This window comes from Mycteria americana, chromosome 1 (assembly GCF_035582795.1).
Source record: "Mycteria americana isolate JAX WOST 10 ecotype Jacksonville Zoo and Gardens chromosome 1, USCA_MyAme_1.0, whole genome shotgun sequence".
Taxonomy (NCBI): Eukaryota; Metazoa; Chordata; class Aves; order Ciconiiformes; family Ciconiidae; genus Mycteria; species Mycteria americana.
This window is the reverse complement of record NC_134365.1, coordinates 180,773,279-180,795,114: the sequence shown is the minus strand read 5'-3', so window position 1 is coordinate 180,795,114 and position 21,836 is coordinate 180,773,279. Positions and strand designations below refer to the sequence as shown.

Sequence of the window (21,836 nt, the reverse complement as noted above, 5' to 3'; positions counted from 1 at the left end):
GACTAACTCTTGGCCGCACTGAAAACTGAGATGATGGTGACATCTATAGGGATGAAAGCCAAACGGTCAGTACATCTTAGGGTAACTGAACTTCATTTTATAATAAATGAACTGGAAGCAGATTTGAGTTGAATGCCCAATGGAGGAGGAGTGGGTAATGGGAGAAGGGGATTAAGACACGGTAATTTTCCACTGTGACTTGCAAAAGTATTGGCATAGGAGATTACTGCCTCATTAGCAAGTTTCAACTGGTATCATGTGACTGGAAGAAAGATACTGTGGGGAGCATGGATTATTTACTAAGGTATGACTTCAGGGTTACCTTTTTTTTAGTAGAAAAAATATTTCAAAACAAATTATCAAATATTATACATACGATGGGAATCTGTGTGGAATACAAAAGCTGTTGATTGGTTGCATTGGGTTAGGTGAGTGTTGAGAACCCATTTTTCTTGCAAAGAAAATCAGATAGTTATCCTCTCTTGAACTCATTGTCACTAGTAATTTCCCCAATGCATATAATGTTATGCCATTCATTATCCTTCCAGAGAAGATGAGACCTGGTGAGAAAGAGGTTTGGTTAAGCAGAGGTAGGTACTGTCGAAAGAGAACTAGAATCACTGTAATCTGCGGTCAGTAGAGTTGGGTAAGTCCTCGTTTTCTTTAGTGAAGGCAAAATGAAAAAGGAACTTGCATATTAATTATGCTGATATGGAAGGCAGACATCCTCCCAAGGTGATTGGGATAAAATGGAGGAAGAACCAGGTGGCCTTAAAAGACTGGGTGATACAGGGCTGAAATCAAGTTTCTACTGGAGATGTGCAGTATGGCCTTACAGGGTATAGTAGGAATCTGTAGGTAAGAATGACGGAGGAGAAGAGAGATTTGGGTGTGCTTCTTAATTACAGCAGGGAAGCGTGACCTTAAAGTAAGCTATGTCATAGGATGGATGGGGTGAGGTTTTTGTAGTAGATAATAAATGAGAGCAAATGCAATTGTGCATGGTACTTGGGTAAAATTTCCATATGCTTGCTGCCTGTATTCCAAAACTGTCAGTTGAAACTGGTGGGGATTGCTGGTCTCTTTTTCATTCACAGAACTGTTTCCACAGCTGTCCTAAGAATGGAATATCTGGTTCTGCAAAATAAAACCAAAGAAACAGTGGTGGCCCTATGCAAAATACATCAGCAAGAGATGCTGACGTGGGAAGAGGGCTACAGAAAAGAGAAGACAGTCTCAGTTTAAAAAAAAAAAAAAAAAAGAACGAAGGAAAAAAAAGATGTGAACATTTGTCAGTAGACCCTCTGGTAATTTAAAGCCTTATGTTCTGAAATAGGTTCCAGTAAAAAAATTATAAATTATTTGCCTTGCTTCCACTGCATGAATTGTCTATACAGAATTTAGAATTTACTAATTTTATATTGTCAGCCAAGAAGCTAGTGGCACTCTACTGAAGAAATAACTTGTGTAAATATTTACATTAACAAGTGTTTGACGTATCACTGTCTGTGCTATCTCATTTGAGGCTACTAAACAGACCTTTCAAACTGTCCCTTAGGTTCCTGATGTCATCAGCAGCATAAGACAAGTCTCCAAAGCAGCACTGAAAGAAGATGCCAAACCAAGTAAGGATAGTGAAGATGCCTTCTATGACTCTCAAAAATTTGAGGTCTTGTACTGTGGAAAGGTGACAGTGGCTCACAAGAAAGCTCCGTCCACGCTAATTGATGATTGCATTGAGAAATTCAGCCTTCATGAGCGCCAGCGCCTGAAGCTATTAAATGAGCAGCGGAATAACGAGTCGAGTTTGGACTTACCCCTGTGTGAAGGAAGTGTGCCAGCTTCTCCATCGGATAGCCCGTTTGAGGAGCTGGACAGCCCAAATAACACTGCAGGGCATGCTGCGATGTTTACGGTCGGCAGCCAGACCAACTTGACCAACCTGGCCAGCACTCGTGGCTCCTTTCCAGAGCGAATTTTAGAGGACTCTGGCTTTGACGAGCAGCAAGAGTTTCGCTCCCGGTGCAGCAGTGTCACTGCAGTTATGCAAAGAAGGGTTCATGACACAAACCTGAAAATACAGTCACGCAGAAGACATGCAAGTGCACCCAGTCATGTTCAGCCCTCCGATTCCGAGAAGAACAGGACAATGTTGTTCCAGGTGTGTGCTAGGATGAGCAATTTCATGTTGGTTTTGCACCGTATCTTCCCCTGTACAGTTTGAAGCTGAGACAAGTTTTGCAAGATTAAGTAGTATGGATCCAATATGGTTTCATGATTTGTCATAAATATTTATGTATCTGTTCATAAGTGATTGGAACACAAGTAGTTTAATTTTTTTAAGGAATTCACCTCAACTCATTAGCGCAGGTGAATTTTAAGAAAAAGGAATTACTTATGGAGTAATTACAGGAGCAGAGTTTCTAGGGAAATAATTATTTTACATGTAGTTCTGGTTCGTCTGTATTGGTGAGATCTAGGACATAGCTGAAAAAAGTGAGTATTCTTTCAAGAAGAAAATTGATGAAGACTTCCATGTGAACAAATCCTCTTTTTGTGCAATTAAAAAGAAGCTCACAACTTCACATAAGGCTTTCACAGCCTTGTGTTTGAGCCAGCCCCTTTATGGTAACTTGTACTGATGTTCAGCTTGTCTTTCCCAAATGAGTACTCAAGCATCTCTGCACTGAAGGCTTCTTCCTTCAGACCTGATGGTTATTTCTTCTCTTGCCTGAAGTGCATTTGACATCCTCAGAGCTTGTATTGAGAAAACAAAAGGACACTTAAAGGAGGTGACCCATAAAAGGAAAGATCTTTGGACCTTAAAATAACAGGGGGCTAAATGCCTGGGTTTTGTCTTTCCATTTGCTTTAAAGATCATTCTTGCCTTTTATTCTCTTGGGGAAATGCTAACTGAAGTGAGAATACATTGCCCTTTAGAAAGCCACAGCTATCACTAGTAATGAAAAGGATTTAGCTGAGAAACTCTCCGAGCTCTATGGAATAAGTTCCATACGCTTGAGAAGCAGTTTGGGAACGCTGAAAGATAGCTTGCTGCAGAACCTACTCTTTCTCATCCAGAATTACGACAAAAACAAAAATTATCACCTTAAGATCAACATAGTTTCTCAGCTCACCTACGGTATAGTTTAAAAAATATTAATAAATCCACAAATTCTGTTTTTATTGCAGCTTTTAATTTAGCCACATTGTTTACTAAAGGTTTTAGTACTGTCTGTCAAACATGTGATCTTTGGACCAAAATAACTCGAAAAGAAAAGGGAGAGGGGAAAAAAAAGCTGTCGTCTTTCCAAGTCTTTTTCCTATTCAACTGAGTGTATTGTTCTTGCTGAAATATTCTTACTCAACATAGGCTGAATTATGGCACCCTTGTTCCTGCTGAGCAAGCTGTTATGCTGAAGGTACTCTATATGAACAAGAAAGGGCTAGGTTGTGACATTTTTGTTGCTGTTAATGTTGTGCCTCCAAGACAGTCGTAAACTAGACTTATTTTTCTCTCCCCTCCCCCCCCCCAGGTTGGAAGGTTTGAAGTTAACCTCATCAGTCCGGACACCAAATCTGTTGTGCTTGAAAAGAATTTTAAAGATATCTCCTCATGTTCTCAGGTAAGCATTGATAAGAAGCAACATGTAGATCATCAGAAGAAAAGGAATTTATTTGTTCTTCAGCTGGGTTGCCTTGCTGGTCTATAGGCAGCAGAAAACAAGAAATGTAGAATTCTTTTTAGCATTCTGTGCTGTTTTCCTTTATTCAGTCTGAAAGGCCATTTTTTAAACAGTTTATCCTATCTAAATTACCGTGAATTAAAGTAAATTGCTGTTTTACGCCATTGGCTCCTTAATTTAAAAAAAAAGGGGGGGGGGGGAATTTTGGGCGATTGTGACTAACGTATTTATAAATCCTGCATGATGTTTGATATGTCAACTTCTGTGGCGAGTACAGCTGAAGAAACTGGATATTAAACTGCGATTACTTCATGAACACTTGCAGCAGACTTGAAGTACTGATTTGCCTTTACAAGAGTGAGAGCTGTAATTCAAATCAGGGCTTTCACTCGTCTGGTAGCAGTTTCAAGTAGATACTGCACAAAAATAATGCGATGTCATTCCCAAAGAGCTTAAGTACAGAAAAGATGAGCGCAAAATAACCAGTCTGAGCTGTGGTAGTGGCAACTTTGATCGTTGGTCAGAAAACAAAGTATAAACTGTTCTGCTTTGGGATAGCATTGGATATACTTTTGGAAGTAGCTTAATCTCCATTTAGGATGTTCTGAGTGTGCTGTCTCTGAGCAGCTAAGTTCCTGACAGCATCTGGAATGAAAGGAAGAGAGCATCAGACCAGCCCTCCAGAAAAACAGCAGTTCACCTGCATCATTTCTTCTGGAGAATATGGCAGTAGATGAACCTAGCTATGTCCAGTAATAAATAAAAGTGTCTTACAAAGTTCAGTGTCAGGGCTGAGGGATTCACCTTTCTATCTTGCTGTTGTTCAGCAGCTGTTACTTCTGGCACTTTCTGTTTTGAGGTCTTGTTTTATTACATTATTCTTTCATTTGCCATGCACATGCATCACTTCAGGCGTCCTTAAACATTATTATTCTAGTTTAAAGTATGCTTCCTGGCATGCTCTAAACCTGTATTTCACCCCCAAGTGCTTTTATTTTAATGCTAATAACAAATCTGCTCTTGCATGACTGTGCTACCAATGCTAATACAAATTAAGAACTGGTCAGTACTTGTAACTCAAGTGGAGTCTTGAGCTACCAACTAAAGGTCCAGGCTCCCTTAAGTCGAGTTTGCTGTTTAACTACAATTTGTATTGCTCTTGGTAGAGAAAAAAGGCAAATGCAAATATAGAATGGGACAGTATAATCAAACAAAGATATATTAACAGTTTTATAATAAATACAGATCAAAGAGAGTCTTAAAGCAGTGGTATGGAAAGCAAAATTTGCAGACTCTCTGAGTCTTCTCCGGCTTTGTGGGTGTTCTGAGCTGAATAAAAGTGACACTTCAGCTTTACCTCCTGGGTTGCGTGTACGTGCTGATAATAGTCAAACAAAATGGTCCTAAGCAGGGACAGCCTTTGTTCTGCTGACTTTAAAGCGTGGTGGAGACCAGCAAGCCCATGGCAGACCTTCAAGGCCTAGCTTTCCTTCAGTAAAATAACTGTGTACAGGAAATAGTATTAGGTAATGCTGTGTGTTGGGCTTTGGAGGTGGAGTTTTTCACTCCACCTCTTTACTTTCACTTGGAGCAAAGTTTTTGTTATTTTGCATGCTTGAATAACTCAAAACAGGAACTAACAATACTGTGGGGGTTTTGTTGCCTTTTTTTTTTTTAATGCAAAACAGCTACTTTAGAGAAGTTGGGGTTTTTTTCTATGTTCAATAGAAATGAAACATTAATTTTTTCAAGACTAAGAATTTGGTTGCATAAACCTCATCAGTACTTCTTTTAAGAGCTCAGTGGTAGCCACAGGGCTTCTCTGTTGCGGATTTATAGGGCAGTGATTTACTGCGTATTGTGAGACTGCAGCTTAGGAATGTTTGTTCTTCTAAGCTTTACAAATGAAGAAAAGGAGATGTTCTCTTCAGCTTGCATTCTGGATTCTTTTAGTTTGGTCTAATAAAGGTATTTTTATTCTATAGCTTAAGTACCGTTCATCTGCTGCATTCAGTTCATTGTCTGCACTCCATATAATTGTCGAAGCAGCAAATATAATTGATGATAAACCCCTGTGTGTGCTGTCTAAGCTCAGGTGTCAGACAGCTGTAGAAGTTTCTTGTTGCAGCCTGACTGACCTTGAGGGGACCCAGAACAACAAAAAACTTTGCTCTTTTGGCGTGACAAGTCTGGCCACCCTCTTAAAGAAATGTGATGGAGGTACTATTAATTGAGGAATGTGTTGTGCTATTTATGCTTCAGTGGTGCAAGTGTCACATCCGTCTCCCCCACAAATGTTCTCCTGTGGAGGCCGAGAAATCAGACAGCAGTAGACTTGTTCAGGCACTGTCAGCAGTGAGGGAACTGGCATCTCACTGAACCACCTTAAGTAAATACGGTTCCCTTGCAAAACAGAGGGCAACACTTCACCGTTCCATAGATCAACATATGTGTATACATCTGTTCTTTTGCATTTTATGCTTTTGAAGACACAGCGTGTCACAGGAAAATGGGTTCAATTAAGTCAGGATTAGTGTGGAATATGGTAAGCTAATGCCATTTGTGCCATCATAGACGCCCTCTGCACCTTTGTTAAGTTTTGTTTAAGTAGCACAAATGTAACTTTTGGAATTTTGTTTTTAAAAACTACAGTGTGTAGTGACAATATGTTCAGTCTGTCACGTAGTGCATTACCAATTTTGTCTAGAGTGTTTTCTGTAGTGACAAGCAAGTTGTTTTGCCTCCTCCCCTCTTTTACAATATAGGTGTTTTCTTTGGAGATGGATCCAAGCAACTGGGTTCTGCTTTCTGTTGTATTTGAACTTGAGGGATTAGGCTTTCTTTTGGAGAAAATCCACTATTACCATAGTCAGATGATAAAAACATTGGCAAAAGCTTTAACAATAGTGAGTCATGTTCCATGAATTGAGACTGGGAATATAGTGCTTCTTAGGAAGCAGCTCTCTGATCTTCCCAGTGCTGTTTTTAGCAAGGCAATGTTCTCTGTCAAGCAGTTAGACTAGGATCTTGAAAGAAAACATCAGTAGTAATGTGTAGTAAGTCTTGAAACTTCTGGTACGTAACTCAGTCTCAAGGAATTTATTTAAGAGTTTTGTTGGAATTCTGCATGTCACCACTCATTCCTTGCTCTTTTTGGTGTAGTCCAAACTTGTATTACCGGAAAACGAAGATCTGTTGCTACTTTGATGCTACTCCAGTCCCATGTTTTTCTGTGGGCTCATTACATCAAGTTTTCACTGCAGAGGTAATTCCAAATACAACTTAGGACTCTCTCATTTGCTTCCCTGAAAATCCAGTTTTCCTAATGGAAGAAATTCAGGTCCAGGTCTATTGCTGTATAACTTTTGTTTTAATTGTGTAAAGAGCTTTATGTAACTTTTAAATACAAAAAAGCAATTTAAAAGATAACTATTGTAGTTGTAAAATAGATCATTAGGAGTATGCATTTATAGTTTCTTCAATTTTTATGTTGGCAAGTGTGGGAGTCTGGTAACTATTTTTAGGATCACTTCGAAAACTAAACCTGTTTATAAAATAGTCCACTAATGCTGTTTTTAAACTCTTTTAGGGTATAAAACATGTTGATCACTTTGGCTTCATTTGCCGGGAATCTGTTGAACCTGGGTTAAGCCAGTATGTTTGCTATGTGTTCCAGTGTGCAAGTGAGTCTCTGGTGAGTATTTATTAATGATCCTAACCTTTCCATCGGGGGGTGTCTGAGGCATTTCCTAAACCATGGGAGTTTCTGTTATTCTGCTGTGTCAGCTGAGCCTCAGTGGTCACAGTGGTCATACTTCTCAAGTATGAGACCTCAGTTGTGAATATGAAAATATGCAATAGGAAATGCACACATTCTCTTCATATATAGCCATATCCTAGTACTCTGCATATATCAGTAACAAATAGAAAAAATCCAGATGGATGAGTTCACACATGCAGACTGTGAGCTTATTTGGGCTCTATATTTGATTGTAACTCTTGCATTTCTAATTGTTAAAACACTTGGTTCCCCATTAAACCTGTAATTTCGTGTATTGAATCAGTAACAAAGCTGATGATAAAACGTGAACATACTTTTCAGGGTAGGGTTTAAACTACTGGCCTGATCCTGCATGTGTCTTTAGCCTCCATGTAGCTTTAGTGTTTTCCCTGTAGCCTGTTTTGTTCCTCAGGAGAAGAAAATAGCACCTCATCAGAGAAGAAGAAAACCATAATATGTGTGGATATGTGTAACTGTAAAAAAGTCCATTGGACATTTGATAAAGTATGTATCAATCAATTGAAGTTCCAGGTGCCAGTGATTTAACTGATACAGGTAGCTTAATAATGTGAGACGCATACGGGAAATAATTTTGGCTACTACATTTTTATTTTAAAGCTCTGACACTTTAAAAGAAGTTGGTTTATGTTCTGAAACGTTTGTTCCTGATGGCTGTGCTAAAAGCTGCTAACTCTTTTTCAGCTAAACTTAAAAATCACTCTTCTAGCTAGCTGAAAATGTAATTTGTTAATCCATTGACTAGCTTGAGAGTGAATAGATTTACATCTATAAAACTTCAAACAGCTAACAGCCCTAGCTGAGGCTGCACTTCTGTCAAAATGGGAGCTTGTTATGAAATCAGCTCTATCTTTGTATTAACAGAAAATGTTACATCTGACCTACTGATAAATCTGACCATGCATAATTCAAAGACTTAAAATGTGGTGTATAAAAAGACCACGTATTTATGAACCTCTTTACGTATTCTAGTACTGATATGTGTGGGTATGCCCACATTGCAATATAAAATGTACATTCCTGAGCTACTTTCAGATGCAATTGCTTGGACCTCAGTGACAGTTAGGCTGCGGCAGGGCAGAGCTGTAAACCTAATGCTTTCTGAATTCTGTGCTGCCAGGCAGGCTGTGTTGGTAGTCTTGTGTATATTTGCTCTAAACCTGGCTACAGTCTGTGCTACAGTTCTCATGATTTTAGTATAGTCGTAATCCATATGCTTAGCACTGTTCTGTGGATCTTCCATTTGAGAGGCATTGTTGCCAACTTTTAAAAATTATCAGTCTGTATTGCAAGACGGATATTCACTGTTCAATGCCCTGCTTTATTGCTAAGAAGAGGGAGCACCCAGGAGTTACTGGTAGTACTTAAAATTGTGGGGTTAAAAAAAAAAAAACAGCAAACAACCCAAAACCCTAAACATATCGGGACACAAAGTAATTCAAATTTCCACATTCAGGTGCCCTTCTCCTCCCCCCCCCCCCCCCCCCCCCCCCCAAAGTGGCAGACCCTCAAAAAAGTCTGTATGATTTCAATGTGCATGATTTTGGTCTCAAATATTTCAGCTTTCTTCTTCCTGCTTATAGAAAAAGCAACAGGTAAGAGCAAGGACCTGATTCTGAAGTAGAATACTGTTTTCTTTCCTAAGATTGTTGTCAAGCTGTTGTCTCCTTTCCATGCTAATGCAAAGACTCAAGTAAACAGCTTTAAATAAGCATTTTATTCCCCTCAAATACAGACAGGGGAACTCCAGGTGCTTTGTATATAAGGTCTTGGCGTGTATTTGAATGAGTGCGAAGAAATGCTGTAACCTCGACCTTTCTTACACAAAAGTTGAGCTTTTCCAGTGCTGGTGTGTGAACATAGCACTGCTGTATTTGTGGTAGTAGCAGAGGAAAGATCAGGGCAGGCTGCAAGGCAGGCCGGCAGTACTTAAAGGTAAGCTGATGGTTGTAATGAAGCTGGTAGCCAGTCTAGTAGCCTGGAGAAAAGTGAATTGCTGTAGGAAGCTCCTGTCTGCCAGCAGTATGGGTCTGTGGGGTTTTGTTCTAAAATGGTACAGCAGTGGGAGGAAAATCGTTGAGAGGGAGCATGTGCAGTTTACAGGAGAAACTTGAAACTAAAGAAAAAGAAATTAATGCTTTTTATTTAGCCAGCATATATTCAAGCCAAAAATTCCCACTTGCGGCTTCTTAAAACAGCGGCTGTCTGCCCAGAAAGCTTGAGTAGCTGCAGTTAGAGATTCAAAATTGCACTCTCTGAAGTAACAACAACTTGAAGATGGTGAGCATCCACAGAAAAGGCAGAAAAGCTGGGAATACAACCTTGATCTCTTTAGAAGACAGCAAATGGGTTTTTTTGATTGTAAAGCACCTGTCTGTGATGTGATTTATAAATCTAATTTGATGTATATGGCATGCATTTTTGTTTATATACTGTCTTTTTCCTCCTTCCCCTTTAGGTTGATGAGGTAATGCTTACCCTGAAACAAGCCTTTAGCACTGCTGCAGCTCTGCAAAATGCCAAGACACAGATTAAACTGTGCGAGGCCTGCCCTATGCATTCATTGCACAAACTTTGTGAAAGAATTGAAGGTAGCAACTGAGTTTATTTTCTAATTGTTTTTTCTGATTATTCCAGAATAATTTTACTGTATCTGTTAATTTTCATTATTCCAGCCATGTGCTTTCAACTTAAACAATGTAAAAACAGAGGGAAAAGTATCCCAATAAGCAATTCTTACCGTCACTTTTGCACTCCCTGTAATCGTGTAGGTGATAGCAGTAATGATATTGCAACTGAATATAGTATAGCTTGTGTTATAAATACATGGTCTTTCATCATTGTACCTCTCTTAAATGTGAAGCAGAGCAGAAAAACCCAATAGTTCCCCTTCTGCTTTTTTTTCTGAAGATGCATTCTTTCAAAACGGATCATAAAAAGACAGTTGTGATCAAAAAGGGTCTTGATTTCTCATGTGTTCGTTCTTTACTGTGTGGGGTTATTTTTTCCTTCTTTGTATTCGTTCTCTTACACACTTCAAAATCTAGTTCTATTACAGGAAATAAATTATTAAGTTAAGAGGTTAATATCTAATAAAGAAAGTTAAGGCAACTACCTGGCTTCAAATATGAATACACAACCCTTTGTGTTTTCTCTGGAAGTGAGGAATGCCAGAACACAAGCAAAAAATCTTACAAGATAGAACTTTTTTTAAAAAGTTACTAGCAGGATCCTATTTTTATAGTCACTCCACTATGTCTCCTTGCAAAGTGTTCTATGCAAAAAAAGCAAATATGTTACACTAGTCTTGCATCTTCTGGTCTGGCGATGATGGTGCTTGTAACTGCCAGTTCTCCCATTCATTGAAAGTCACTATTGCTACTTACCTCCCTCTGGTGGATGAAAAGCTTATAAAATCTTAGTGGAGTGAAATTCTGTTAGGTTGTGACTGGTATTTTCCAGGTTTACAACAAATATTCAGAAATGATGAAGCTTAACTGGGAAAGTCTTCTGTCAATGAAAAACTATAGAGGCTGCTGCATAAGACAGTGTAAGTATCTTGAATACAGATACTTGCAAGCATGGGATAAGTATCAAAATAAAATCTCTTCTAGGGTAACAACTCGAGTACCATAATAGTAGTTTCATAAACTTTGTACTTGGTGACTGAAAGATTTATTTTAGTGTCCCTTTCTTTTTATCTGTCTGCTTTGTTTAGAGTCTAGAAGTTTATCATAATCAAACCCAGGACTTCATGACTTTGGAAAATCTTGATCTGTCTGATTACAGTTCTTGAAGAATGATATCTACCTTGGGTGGAAAAAACATATCTCTTCATCTGATTCGGGGGGTTTGTTTTCCCCACAGTTTTTGTAGCTTCCTAGAGCAAGCTCTTTGAGCAAATGCGTGCTTTATCGAACACCAGAAATTCTCTCCTTTATTCTTACGTCTTTTATGCTGCTCTTGCTTTTAAAAGTGTCTTCAGTTCTCTGGTATGACCTATACCCTACCCTACCCTTTCCTTGTGTAGAAATGCATCTAAACTTTTCAGTTAAAAGCATCTGAAAACTTATGAGTATCTTGTGCATTGAGTATCTTTCCAGTTATATCCCTGATCTGTTCCTCTCTTCCTCCTCTCCCATACAGTTGTAAGGCTTCCATCTTAGTGATCTCTTGGTACTAGGACAGAAGACATCAGTGGGGTAGGGAGCACAACCTTTTACACAGGAGCCAGCCACTTAGCTGCTGCTAGTTCTGTTTTTACTGCTAAAGAAAGGACACAAAACCATGTGGTTTAGCAAAACCGAAGTATTTTGTATCACGAATACTGCAGATCTACCAGTGTAACATATGACAGTTGTATAAACTCAAATGCAGGCTTATATCTTCTACTATCATTTTTTCAGAAGTTTTTTGAGAGATCATTTGAGAATCTGGAAGCTTTAATGTTCCTTTCTTTTCCCAGGACTCTATCCACCAAGAGCCAAACTTGTAATTCAGAGACATCTCTCATCACTAACTGATAATGAGCAAGCAGACATTTTTGAACGTGTTCAGGTAATATGTTAGATACTGTTGTCTCAAATTTGAAAAAGACCACGATAAAATGGACTAGACATTTTTTCTTTTGATTATGTTTGTTTTGTTACGTAGTTGATCTAGAATTTATTATTGTTCCACCAAACATCATACTGAAATAGCATGCTCCAACCTAACCTCATGCATGATAACACTGCTATTGGAAAAGTTTTGGTTCCCAAATCTGCTGAGATGTTCTGTGTTCATAGCCAGAGTATTTTTTTTCTGAGCTTCGTTCTTCATCTGTAAATGCATTTCCCTGCTTGAAAGGGATGTAGGAATGAGTTGAGAGCAGGTGAGATATGCAGGTATCAGAGAGGTGGTTGGTATTTGCAGAAGCTCTCTTTTGACTTATTCTGAGTCAACAGGCGTAAGCAAGTGTACTCAAGCAGGTGAACTATACAGTAATTTAGGCTTCCAAAGACTGTGCTCCTCTCTAGCTGCCTGAAGAAGGGAATGCCTGTTGGGTTTTCATGGGTTCCTTATTCCATTTATAAGGCTATACAATGGCAGACAACCTTACGAAACAAAATGTGCGGGCCTAAGGCTCCCTCCTCTCCACAGCCTGTAACATTCTCCGTATGGAAAGCTTTGATCTGTTTTGCTCAGGTGCATGAAAGCACACAAACAGTAGTGCAATTTGACACACTAATAGTGCATTCTGGCATCTGGTGTATCAATATATTAACTTCAAAGAATACATACATATGGAAGGGAAAATCAGCAAATCATGACTTGAAAGAAAACTTTCTTTTCTTTGCTGTTACTGCCAGAAAATGAAGCCTGACAATGACCAGGAAGAAAATGAACTTGTGATCTTACATCTGCGCCAACTCTGTGAAACTAAGCAGAAAACACACATTCACATTGGTGAAGCACCATCGGTAAAGCTTATTTTTGTATTATTCCTCTCCCTCTTCCCACCCTATTAAAATGCAACCCTGAATACTAGCAGGGCCACTGCTAGAGTTCATCAGGGGTAGCTGAAGCTGGGTATTACAATTGAGAGAGGACTGTGAAAGAGAATTAATTTGTTTTGATTTACAGTGGCATGTTTGGGCTTTTTTTAAGTCTGGGGGGCAGGAAGGGAGGGAAGAAAGACAGCTAAATGTTTTTAGGTCTGGATTTCCTTACAGTGTGAGGATACCTCTTCTGTACTTTTCCTTCCTCCCTGATCCCCACTCCCAGTCATTTCTAGGGGAAATAGGGATGAAGAGGGCATTGGTTTCAGTTTCAACTACAAACTTATCTAGCAAAGGAAATGGGTAACAGTATTGTTAAGTTGATATGCTTTTACAAAATAGTCTTTAGGGATGAAATGTGCCTTTAACTGTGTTTTTTTGTGGGTTTATTTTTTTTTGGGGGGGGTGTTTTGGTTTGTGGTTTTTTGTTGGTGTTTTTGTTTTAAGTAAAGGCCAAGGGCATGTTGTTTATTATGTAACTTGGTTCAGCTCGAGTCTTTGGAGGTCTGCAATTGCAAAAAGAATTGCCAAAGCTGAATTGTGTCCTTGCTCATTTCAACAGACCATTTCTAACAGTGCGATTCCAGAAAGTGCCACCAGTGGTGGCAGGTTTAAACTTGACATTCTGAAAAACAAGGCCAAGAAATCCTTGACTAGCTCTCTGGAAAATATCTTCTCAAGGGTAAGATTAACAACTCATTGTCAGCAGCTCTCCCAGATATCCTTGACAGTAAAGACTGATCAGATTTTTTGTTTGGTTGGTTGGTTTTGGCCTCAGTCTGTTAAATCCTTAATGAAGCAATATCTCTATTGTAAAATCTGAGGATTATAGCTGGGTTGATTGTGACTTAATGGTGCTAGAAAATTTATGGTAAGGCCATACATACAGAAGGAAAAAAGGCAACTTTTTCTGAATAATGAACATTCATTGTAGGTGGCAAGTAAGTTAGCTGAGCATTATCAGATGCGTTGCTTCGGAATAAAAAAAATTAAGCAGGATGATTGCATGATGCCATAAAGAGACGTTACCTTTTTTTGAAAGTGTGACTAAATGTGCCTGCATAAACTGGAAATCTTTCTCTTCTGAGAAGTAATGCCTTACCTCTCATAGCTAAAATTACTCATATTGGTCACTAAGAATCTTTAGAAAGTAGTAACAAAGTTGTCCTTTTGCAGGGAAAAAGAAAAGCAATAAATTAAAAAAAAAAAAAGTGAGTTGTTCTTCGTTTCAGTGTTGCTTGCCAGGTATGATGTGGAATTGCAGATAATTACTGGAACTCTCTTATACGAATAGCCTTTTAAAGAAGTCTGAATTGCAAGTTTTGCTTAGTGTCCCCTGCTCAGTAGGGAGAGTCCTGAAAACAGAGAAGAGGCATATAGAGGAGTAACTGAAGAAGGCTGGGTGCCTGGGATCCAGTTTGTCATTGCAGAGAAAGTGTGATGAGCTGTGCATACTGGATGGCGAGGTCTAAATATAATGTGGAGCAGTGAAATTAAGTTCCTTCTGCTAGTAGTTTTAGAAGTACCATGCTAAATCAAGGCCTAAGTTGCACTTGTCCTGCAGCTTATATGAGTATGTCATAAAGTAACCTGCAAACGCAGGATGCCACAGATGTTCCCTATAAAGGAGGCAAAATATTATTTGCCAGGGAGAATCCTTAGAACTCTGTACTTAAGATTAGATGTGAATTTGACCTAGGACTGAAGCTAGCAGTAAAACTCTCCTGGTCAAATCTGGCCTATGTTATGTAGCAAGTTTTACACACTAGGGACTTGGTCTGAAAAGAGAGAGAGCGCACACAAACGAGAGCGATGAGTCAGAAGATCTGGATAATTTCAGCAGTCTGGAATATCAACAAATGGTGACAGCTACAGTCATGCCTGTGCTGAGTCTATGATTTCTCTTCCACATCTAAAGGACATGTGACTGGAAAGTGATCTAGCTCTGACGGTGGGTCACTAACCCTGTGGTGGTTGTGGAACAGTCATACATCACTGGGAATAACACAGTAAAGCAGCCCTGCCATATATAGGCATACTAGCACTCTGATCATGTCAAAGAAAAATCATTTAGATGAAATGCACTGCTTAAGTTGAAGAGTCTCTGAAGGGAAACTGCTTATACATTGTTGTTTTTGATATAGTATGTTCCTTCTCACCAGGGCCATTGTGACATGCTGCATGTTATAGTACAAGGATCTACACAGTCCATGACTGAGTTCAAGAGAAGTGGACACCCGGGTCCGGATTAGGGCCATTTTAAGTTCGCTATTTATGAAGCAGACTTGCTGTTGTGAGGAAGGTTGTCTCATGTTTAACTTGAAACTGCAAGAGATCAGGAAGAGCAGTATGTTGTAGTGAATCATGATACACATAGGGGTTCATCCTTGCAGATCCATTTAAAGGTTACAGAATGCAAGACTGAGAAAAATAATTTATAGTGCAGCTCAACCACTAGGTATTTGGTTAAAGCAAGTATATATGATGAATGTCTCTGTGCATGTATACTCTGTGTTATGTGCATACATGTGTTATACCATGACTGTTTCAATAGTTCTTATTCTTCATCAGGCTATTACAACAAGCCTAATTGATCATGGCTAATTCCTAAAGATATTTAGGCACCAAGTACCAATTCGTGTGGTGGGTTTTCCCCTCCTTAAGCCAGCTGCAAATCACATGGTATTGATGTAATGGGATGCTAATTATTGCATGACCTATCATCTTTATTTTAAAGTATATTTAGTAACCAGGAAAAGAGACCAGGAAATATTTTTTTTTTTTTAATTGGCATTCAGCATCTTTTTGTAGATAAAAAGATTTAAGTAAAAAGTAAAAGTCAATATACGTGGGGGAGAGACTTACGCAGCCTCAATCTTAGCAAAATTAGAAATAAGTGTGTAGTAACCAGATATCTAGGAACACTTTAAGTGGATGGCTTCTTAGCTAGATTAATAGCATCAAGTGACATTTTAAGCTACTTGAAGGAGTAGCTGCTCACTACTCACCATAGGGAAACATGCTGGGTTCTGTGCTCTGGCTTCCTTTAGTCCCAGAGGAATGTCACTTTTTCACTTGTTTGTTTTGTTGGACTGATATTTTTGTCAGGTTTGAACTGAAAACAGGCTGTGGCTTCCTAATGAGGTATCTCAGAAAAATAAATATAACCCCTGTTTGACCTTATGAACAGATTTCTTCCAGCCCATGCTGCACTAACCTCTTCTGTTGTTGTTTTTTCTGAACCAAAAAGCCCTTCTTACAGTGCCAAAAGTGTGTGTTTTTAAAGCTAGTGAGAAACTTCCAAGTTATCCTTTGCTCTTGTTTTATTGTGAGGGTCAGGGAGGAGATGCTTCAGGCAGAGTATTCATTGGTAATGAGCTTAAAGGGGATAATGTACTTAAAGGGCACTCTAGGTCTTGAAAATAAGCCTTACCAGGATAAAGTAGGCTAAATAAATACTGCTGATGTTGACAAAACTTCCCCTGTAGCTGCAAGCATACCAAGAGGAGCTCTACCTATACTTTTGCTAAAACCTAGACTATTTTTCCTCTGATAAAGTACTGAAAGCAACTTACTTCAGCAGTTGGAAGTATCCAACAGCATACATCACCCATGTTTCATGGGAGTTAGTTGGGAGTGGAAGGTAGTCAAAAGTATTGCAGCTCTATCACCTCTTCCTGTGAAACCAGATGACTATTCACAATTTTGGCAAGGATCTGCTAATGCTAGTTTCTAGCAAATTTGCCTCAGGGTTATCTGCATTATAATTGAAAAGGCTTGTTTGTATCTGTCACTATTTGGCTGGATTTGCAGCCATAGAGCGTTTTTTCCCAGTTTTAGTGCTTTCATTACTTTTGCTGAGCTGGAATTAATTTGTCTGAAATGTCTAGATATGGAGTAAACTCTCTGTTTAGATCATAGTATGTCAAATGTATCCCTTAGTTGCAATGCATGCACAGTACTGAAGTCTGGAGCTTTTTGAACTCGGCTGTTTAAGCCAACTCAGCTATTTTGCCTCAGATGGATCAAGAAATACTCAGTTGCTTCAGACAACAGAGCTGCAGGTTTAAAACTCCTGGGAGCAAGGGGGGGTGAAGATACAGTTTTGCCAGCTAAAGACGTCACTGCCTGTAAAATCCAGTACTTGCCTTGTGTCAAACGTGTCATGTGCCTGAACTGTCCTGTGTTCACCTGCACAGCTGTTGCCATCTTTGCTTAACCTTCAGAAAAAGAGGAAAAAGACCAGATTAAGTTACTTGTCTTTTTTCTTGCAGGGAGCCAACAGAATGCGAGGCCGCCTGGGAAGCGTAGACAGCTTTGAGCGCTGCAACAGCCTTGCTTCTGACAAAGTACGTAAGGAGCTTAGTTAAAATTGGCACATTTTCATGCACGGGTATTAATGAAGCGTAAATATGGCACTCTGCTTCGATTTGAAGGAAGTAGCACAAAGCACATCAATTTACAAAACTCAAATAAGAGTTTCCACTGGGAGGCGGAGGGTGTAAGAAAGCTGGCATATATGTTGACTTGAAGCTTCAGCTTTAATCTGTGGTTTGATTGCCAGTCCTTTTTTTCCACACTTCCCTTGCTTTTACAAAACGCAGGAAATTTCTAGTCAGCTTCTGCCTTGTTCACTGAATTAATTAAAAAAGTTCGTATCTCAACAAAAGGAAAAGTTCTGAAGGTGAAGGATCCTTTCTGTAAGTAACAGTTGCTTTAGGGAAGTAAGAATTTTTTACCTAAAACCAGCTGTTGGGGATGCTGTATGGGGGTGAGCGGGCAGAACTCTGTTCACTTTCTTTTTATTTCCTGTTTTTAATGTTTTACCTCACGTGAGGGTTAGTTGCTGGTTTTCCCAGGAGGTGAAGATTCTGTTATGGTTTTCCTGCTACAGTTACTCATAAACTGGCTGTGTAATAACAGTCTCTCTTCCAGGATATCGCTGTGACGGTACAGGAAGTATGCTCGCGATATGTCGAGGAAACTAGCTAAAAGCAGTTTCCCTAGTCTTTTCAATTCCTGTGTTTTCCCAAAAGAGCCAGAAGGCTGGTAGCTGGAATGCCGATCTCTGTGAGAGGATGCGCGGCGTAATTAGTATGTTGTTTGCGTTGCGTATACATTTTTATTCCTCCCTCCTCTTCCTTTTTTTTTTTTTTTTTTTAAGAAGGACGCTGCTGGTTTGGAGTAAATTATCAAAGGATGTCTGGTTTTGGTGATAATTAGCATACAATAGGCCATGACCAAGAACGGGGAGAGGCTTTGGTGCCCCGATGCGGCGTACGACCCGTGGGGTTAGGCGAGAGTTCTCGTAGGGTGCAGAGCGGCAGGCCTCACTCCGCCAGCACTTCCTTTCAGGACGCTTCGCCGGGCGATTCCCCGCCAGCTACTCCTCCGGCGTCCCCCGTGTCCTCGGCCTGGCAGCCGTTTCCCGAGGAAGACTCGGACTCCCCCCAGTTCAGGAGACGCGCACACACCTTCAGCCACCCCCCCTCCAGTGCCAGGCGGAGGATAACCTTCCAGAACGGGAGGTCCCAGAGCGTCCGGTCCCCGCTGCTGCGGCAGAGCTGTGTCGAGACGACAAGGTGAGTCAGGGCACGCTGCGCCACGCGCCTGCCATCTCTTGTGATTTCGGTACACGAGCCTGTTCCTTCTTACGCAAGCTGTTTCTGCACTGCTCCGGGTTTTATTTATTTATGTATTTATTTTCAGCTTGTCTCCTCCGCCTGGGAGTAGTTTGGTGCTTCGCGGTAACTCACTAATCCCTGAATTAGTGATTCAGGGGAAGTGTCAATCCAGCAAATTGATCATCGGGCTGGATGCCGGCACCAATCTGTTTATTTATTTATTTGTCACCTCTGAGCTGAGCCTTTTTGGCAGTGTTGGTAGTCAGGCCCTTTGGAGAAGAGGTCCTCACAGCTTTTAACTGCAGAGACGATAGCCTGACGGGTTTATGCCAGGATGAAAAAGGCACTGACAGCTTCAAGTGTCAGTCGCTGTGTTAGCCAAGCTCCCAGAGAGTGTGTGTCCAGAATTAAAACTGGTGAGGAGTCTCACAAAAGGACTTAAGGATTAAACACCTCCACTGAACTGTGAGGCATGCGATTTCCCTGTTTGCCTTTTTCTGGAGCTTCCCTCTGTAACTTCTTTCCCCTTCCTTTTTGGAGACTCTCCAGCTATTAACATGTGGAATACTGTTCCTTCAGGAGTTCCTTCACTCAGTCAGAAGAGGTCCCCACAGTTCATTGTGGGCCTCTTTGGTTCTACTTTCTTTCTGTGCCTTTTTCCTGGCTACCTGCGGTAAGTAACCGTGCAAACTCAAAAACCTTCGCAAGATTCAGGCCCAGATGAGCTGAATTTTTTCTGTTGGAGGAGCGCTTTCTCCAAACTGCTCATCTGTTTCAGTGCTTGGCTGCAATTATGCTTTTTGTGGGCTCTTTCTAAAAATGGCTTTAAATAATAATTTCTCGCCCGTTTGATGTCTAGATTAAAATATCAGTGTGAATGCCGCACCAGCTCGTACAGAAAGGCAAAAAAGTTTATTCTGTTTAAGAGAATGGAAGGGGGTGAAGGGTAAGAAACTAGCCTTGAAATAGCTTTGTTACATTGTGTTTCTGAAGAGATAAATAATGTGGTTTTTACTGAGATAAACTTTGATTATTTTTTTCCACTGACCATGTTGTATGCAAACAGGAAACCCTGACAGTTCAAACTGAAGGACTTGCTGACTTCACTTCTTTATGATAACTTTTAAGAAGTCACTGATTAAGTGGCATCATCAGCAGATTTTCAGTCAAAACAGTTTATAACAGCTTGGTTCTAGGCTGAGATTTTTCCTTCTGTCCTTTCTTATTGAGGATTAATAAAAAATGTTAAGTAAAAGAAACTGAATTAATTTTTATGTCCCCCCAACACTTGTTACTATTATTAAGTAACCTTTAACTGTGTAGTAGGACTATCTTTCTTGATTTAAACATTTCACAAAAATTTATCCAAATACATTGCATTTAAATAGTCTCTACTTTCTAATGTGTTCTAGCAATACACATTATTTACAAGAGCAAGAGAAAACTGAAGGGAAGAAACAAGGTGGTTCATGTTATTGGAAGCAGGTTTCTCAGGATACTTTCTGAATGTTTCAGAGATTCTTTTTCTGAATTTGCTTTGAGAATAAATAAGGCTAAAGAAATAAGGTGGTCTACCTGTTCTGCAATGTCATTGAAATGTTTCTTGAAAGAAATCAGCCATAACAGCAAAATCAGTATCATCAGGGAAACTGCCCAGTAGTGCACTTGGTACATTTTATCTTCTGGGAAACAAAGTTCCTGTAAGCCAAGATGAGGTACTTGGCCGGTATCTTTAATCTGGATGTTTTGTTGTTGTATCTGAATCCATGCTGACCCATCTGCTATGTTCTCTTGTTGCCTGCACAGCCCTATTGTCGGGTTTCGGCGCGCTCTCAGTGAGAGTGAATCTGCGTCACTTGGTCTCCCCTCCTCTGTTTCTGCCCCTTCTTTCCTGAAAAGCTTTTACCAGAGCTCAGGAAGGTTGCTCCAGCACTCAGAAAGTGACCTCTCCAAGAGGTGAGAGCATTGTCTCCTGCCTAGTTCTTCAGTGCCACCAACTTAACAACAGGATTCCTAGTGCAATGCAGCACATGGGATCTCTTCCACTCTGCCTTGTGCTCCTGCATTTCTAACAGACTTCCTAAGTACTTGATGGAAATGGATGAACAGGCTTTTGGCCAAAAAAGCCTGTTAAAAATAGAGGCTTGTCTGCTGACATCTAGTAGCTGTGACCTATTTCTGTTGTGGTGTTGCAAATCTGTTGCATTGGTTTGTCACTTGAAATGCAGTAGCTTTTAGGAGTGCCACACCAATTTAATGCTTTCTCTGCTGAATGCAAACCCGCATGTGTTGCTGTGATTATTGGCATGTGAAAATAAAAAGAAGAGTGTACAGTACTAACGTGAGATGCCTGTGCATGAGGAAGCGGAAACGCCAAGTTAGCTGAGTGATACTAGCTGTGAGATGTTTCGGGAGAATAGGAAAATAACTTCCAATTGAAGAGGAATGGGGAAGAAGCGAAGATACAAGAAGGGCTTTCTGACATCAGTGTGAAAGACTGAGTATCTGAATGGAAATCACTCCTCTTTTTGCTGAAAGAATAGGCCCTCCTTCAGGAGGGTGCTTGAGGAAACAGCATATGGGTTATTTTCTGAAGTAGGCCTGTAGTGAATAAGATGGAGCCATAGTTTTGAACTTCATGATTTTTTTTTGCCAGTTGCTGGCCTTTTTATTTCTCTTCTGTCAATGGCAATTCCTTTTTCCTTCTTCAGACTGTCTTTGTTCACTGAGCTATACTTGGTACGCTTCATCTCTGACTGTGGCTCTCCCCTAATCATTCCCAACAGAAAACTGTGGAGTTGTAGAAGGTGCTTTTGTGACTGTTTCTCCCTGGAAAAATAACAGCAGATTACATTCTTACCAAAACCAAGTGTTGATGAGACCTGGATTCTGGGTGTGTTTAGGACTCTAATACACGGGGATTTCAGTTGTATGAGATGGGTGTGGAAGTTTTTAGGGGTGCCTAAAGAAATTTTTTCACCTTGTGGAGTGCAGTTTCATTAAACACATATTAGTTTGTCATCTCTATTTTGGAGCAGACTGTAAGAAATTACGTAGATATACAACCTAATGTGAGAGGCAGTTGACTTAAAGGTGGCTTTAAGGTACAGTTTGGGTTAGTCATCTCTAGGTTAGAATAAATACAAAGTACATATCATCTACTTAAGCACACTGTATCCTACCTTGA

The 21,836-nt window shown here is 40.0% G+C and overlaps 1 protein-coding gene across 1 annotated transcript in view; it reads left to right on the top strand.

The window, feature by feature from the left end:
* The window catches only part of TBC1D4 (TBC1 domain family member 4), a 116,964-nt gene that overhangs the window by 67,022 nt on the left and 28,106 nt on the right, over positions 1-21,836 (top strand). The window contains exons 2-11 of the mRNA XM_075488330.1: positions 1,559-2,161; positions 3,537-3,626; positions 7,276-7,380; positions 9,944-10,076; positions 11,951-12,042; positions 12,837-12,947; positions 13,588-13,707; positions 17,300-17,374; positions 18,381-18,607; positions 20,456-20,605. Of these exons, the coding sequence (XP_075344445.1) occupies positions 1,559-2,161; positions 3,537-3,626; positions 7,276-7,380; positions 9,944-10,076; positions 11,951-12,042; positions 12,837-12,947; positions 13,588-13,707; positions 17,300-17,374; positions 18,381-18,607; positions 20,456-20,605 (1,706 nt within the window). The remainder of the gene's footprint in view (positions 1-1,558; positions 2,162-3,536; positions 3,627-7,275; positions 7,381-9,943; positions 10,077-11,950; positions 12,043-12,836; positions 12,948-13,587; positions 13,708-17,299; positions 17,375-18,380; positions 18,608-20,455; positions 20,606-21,836) is intronic.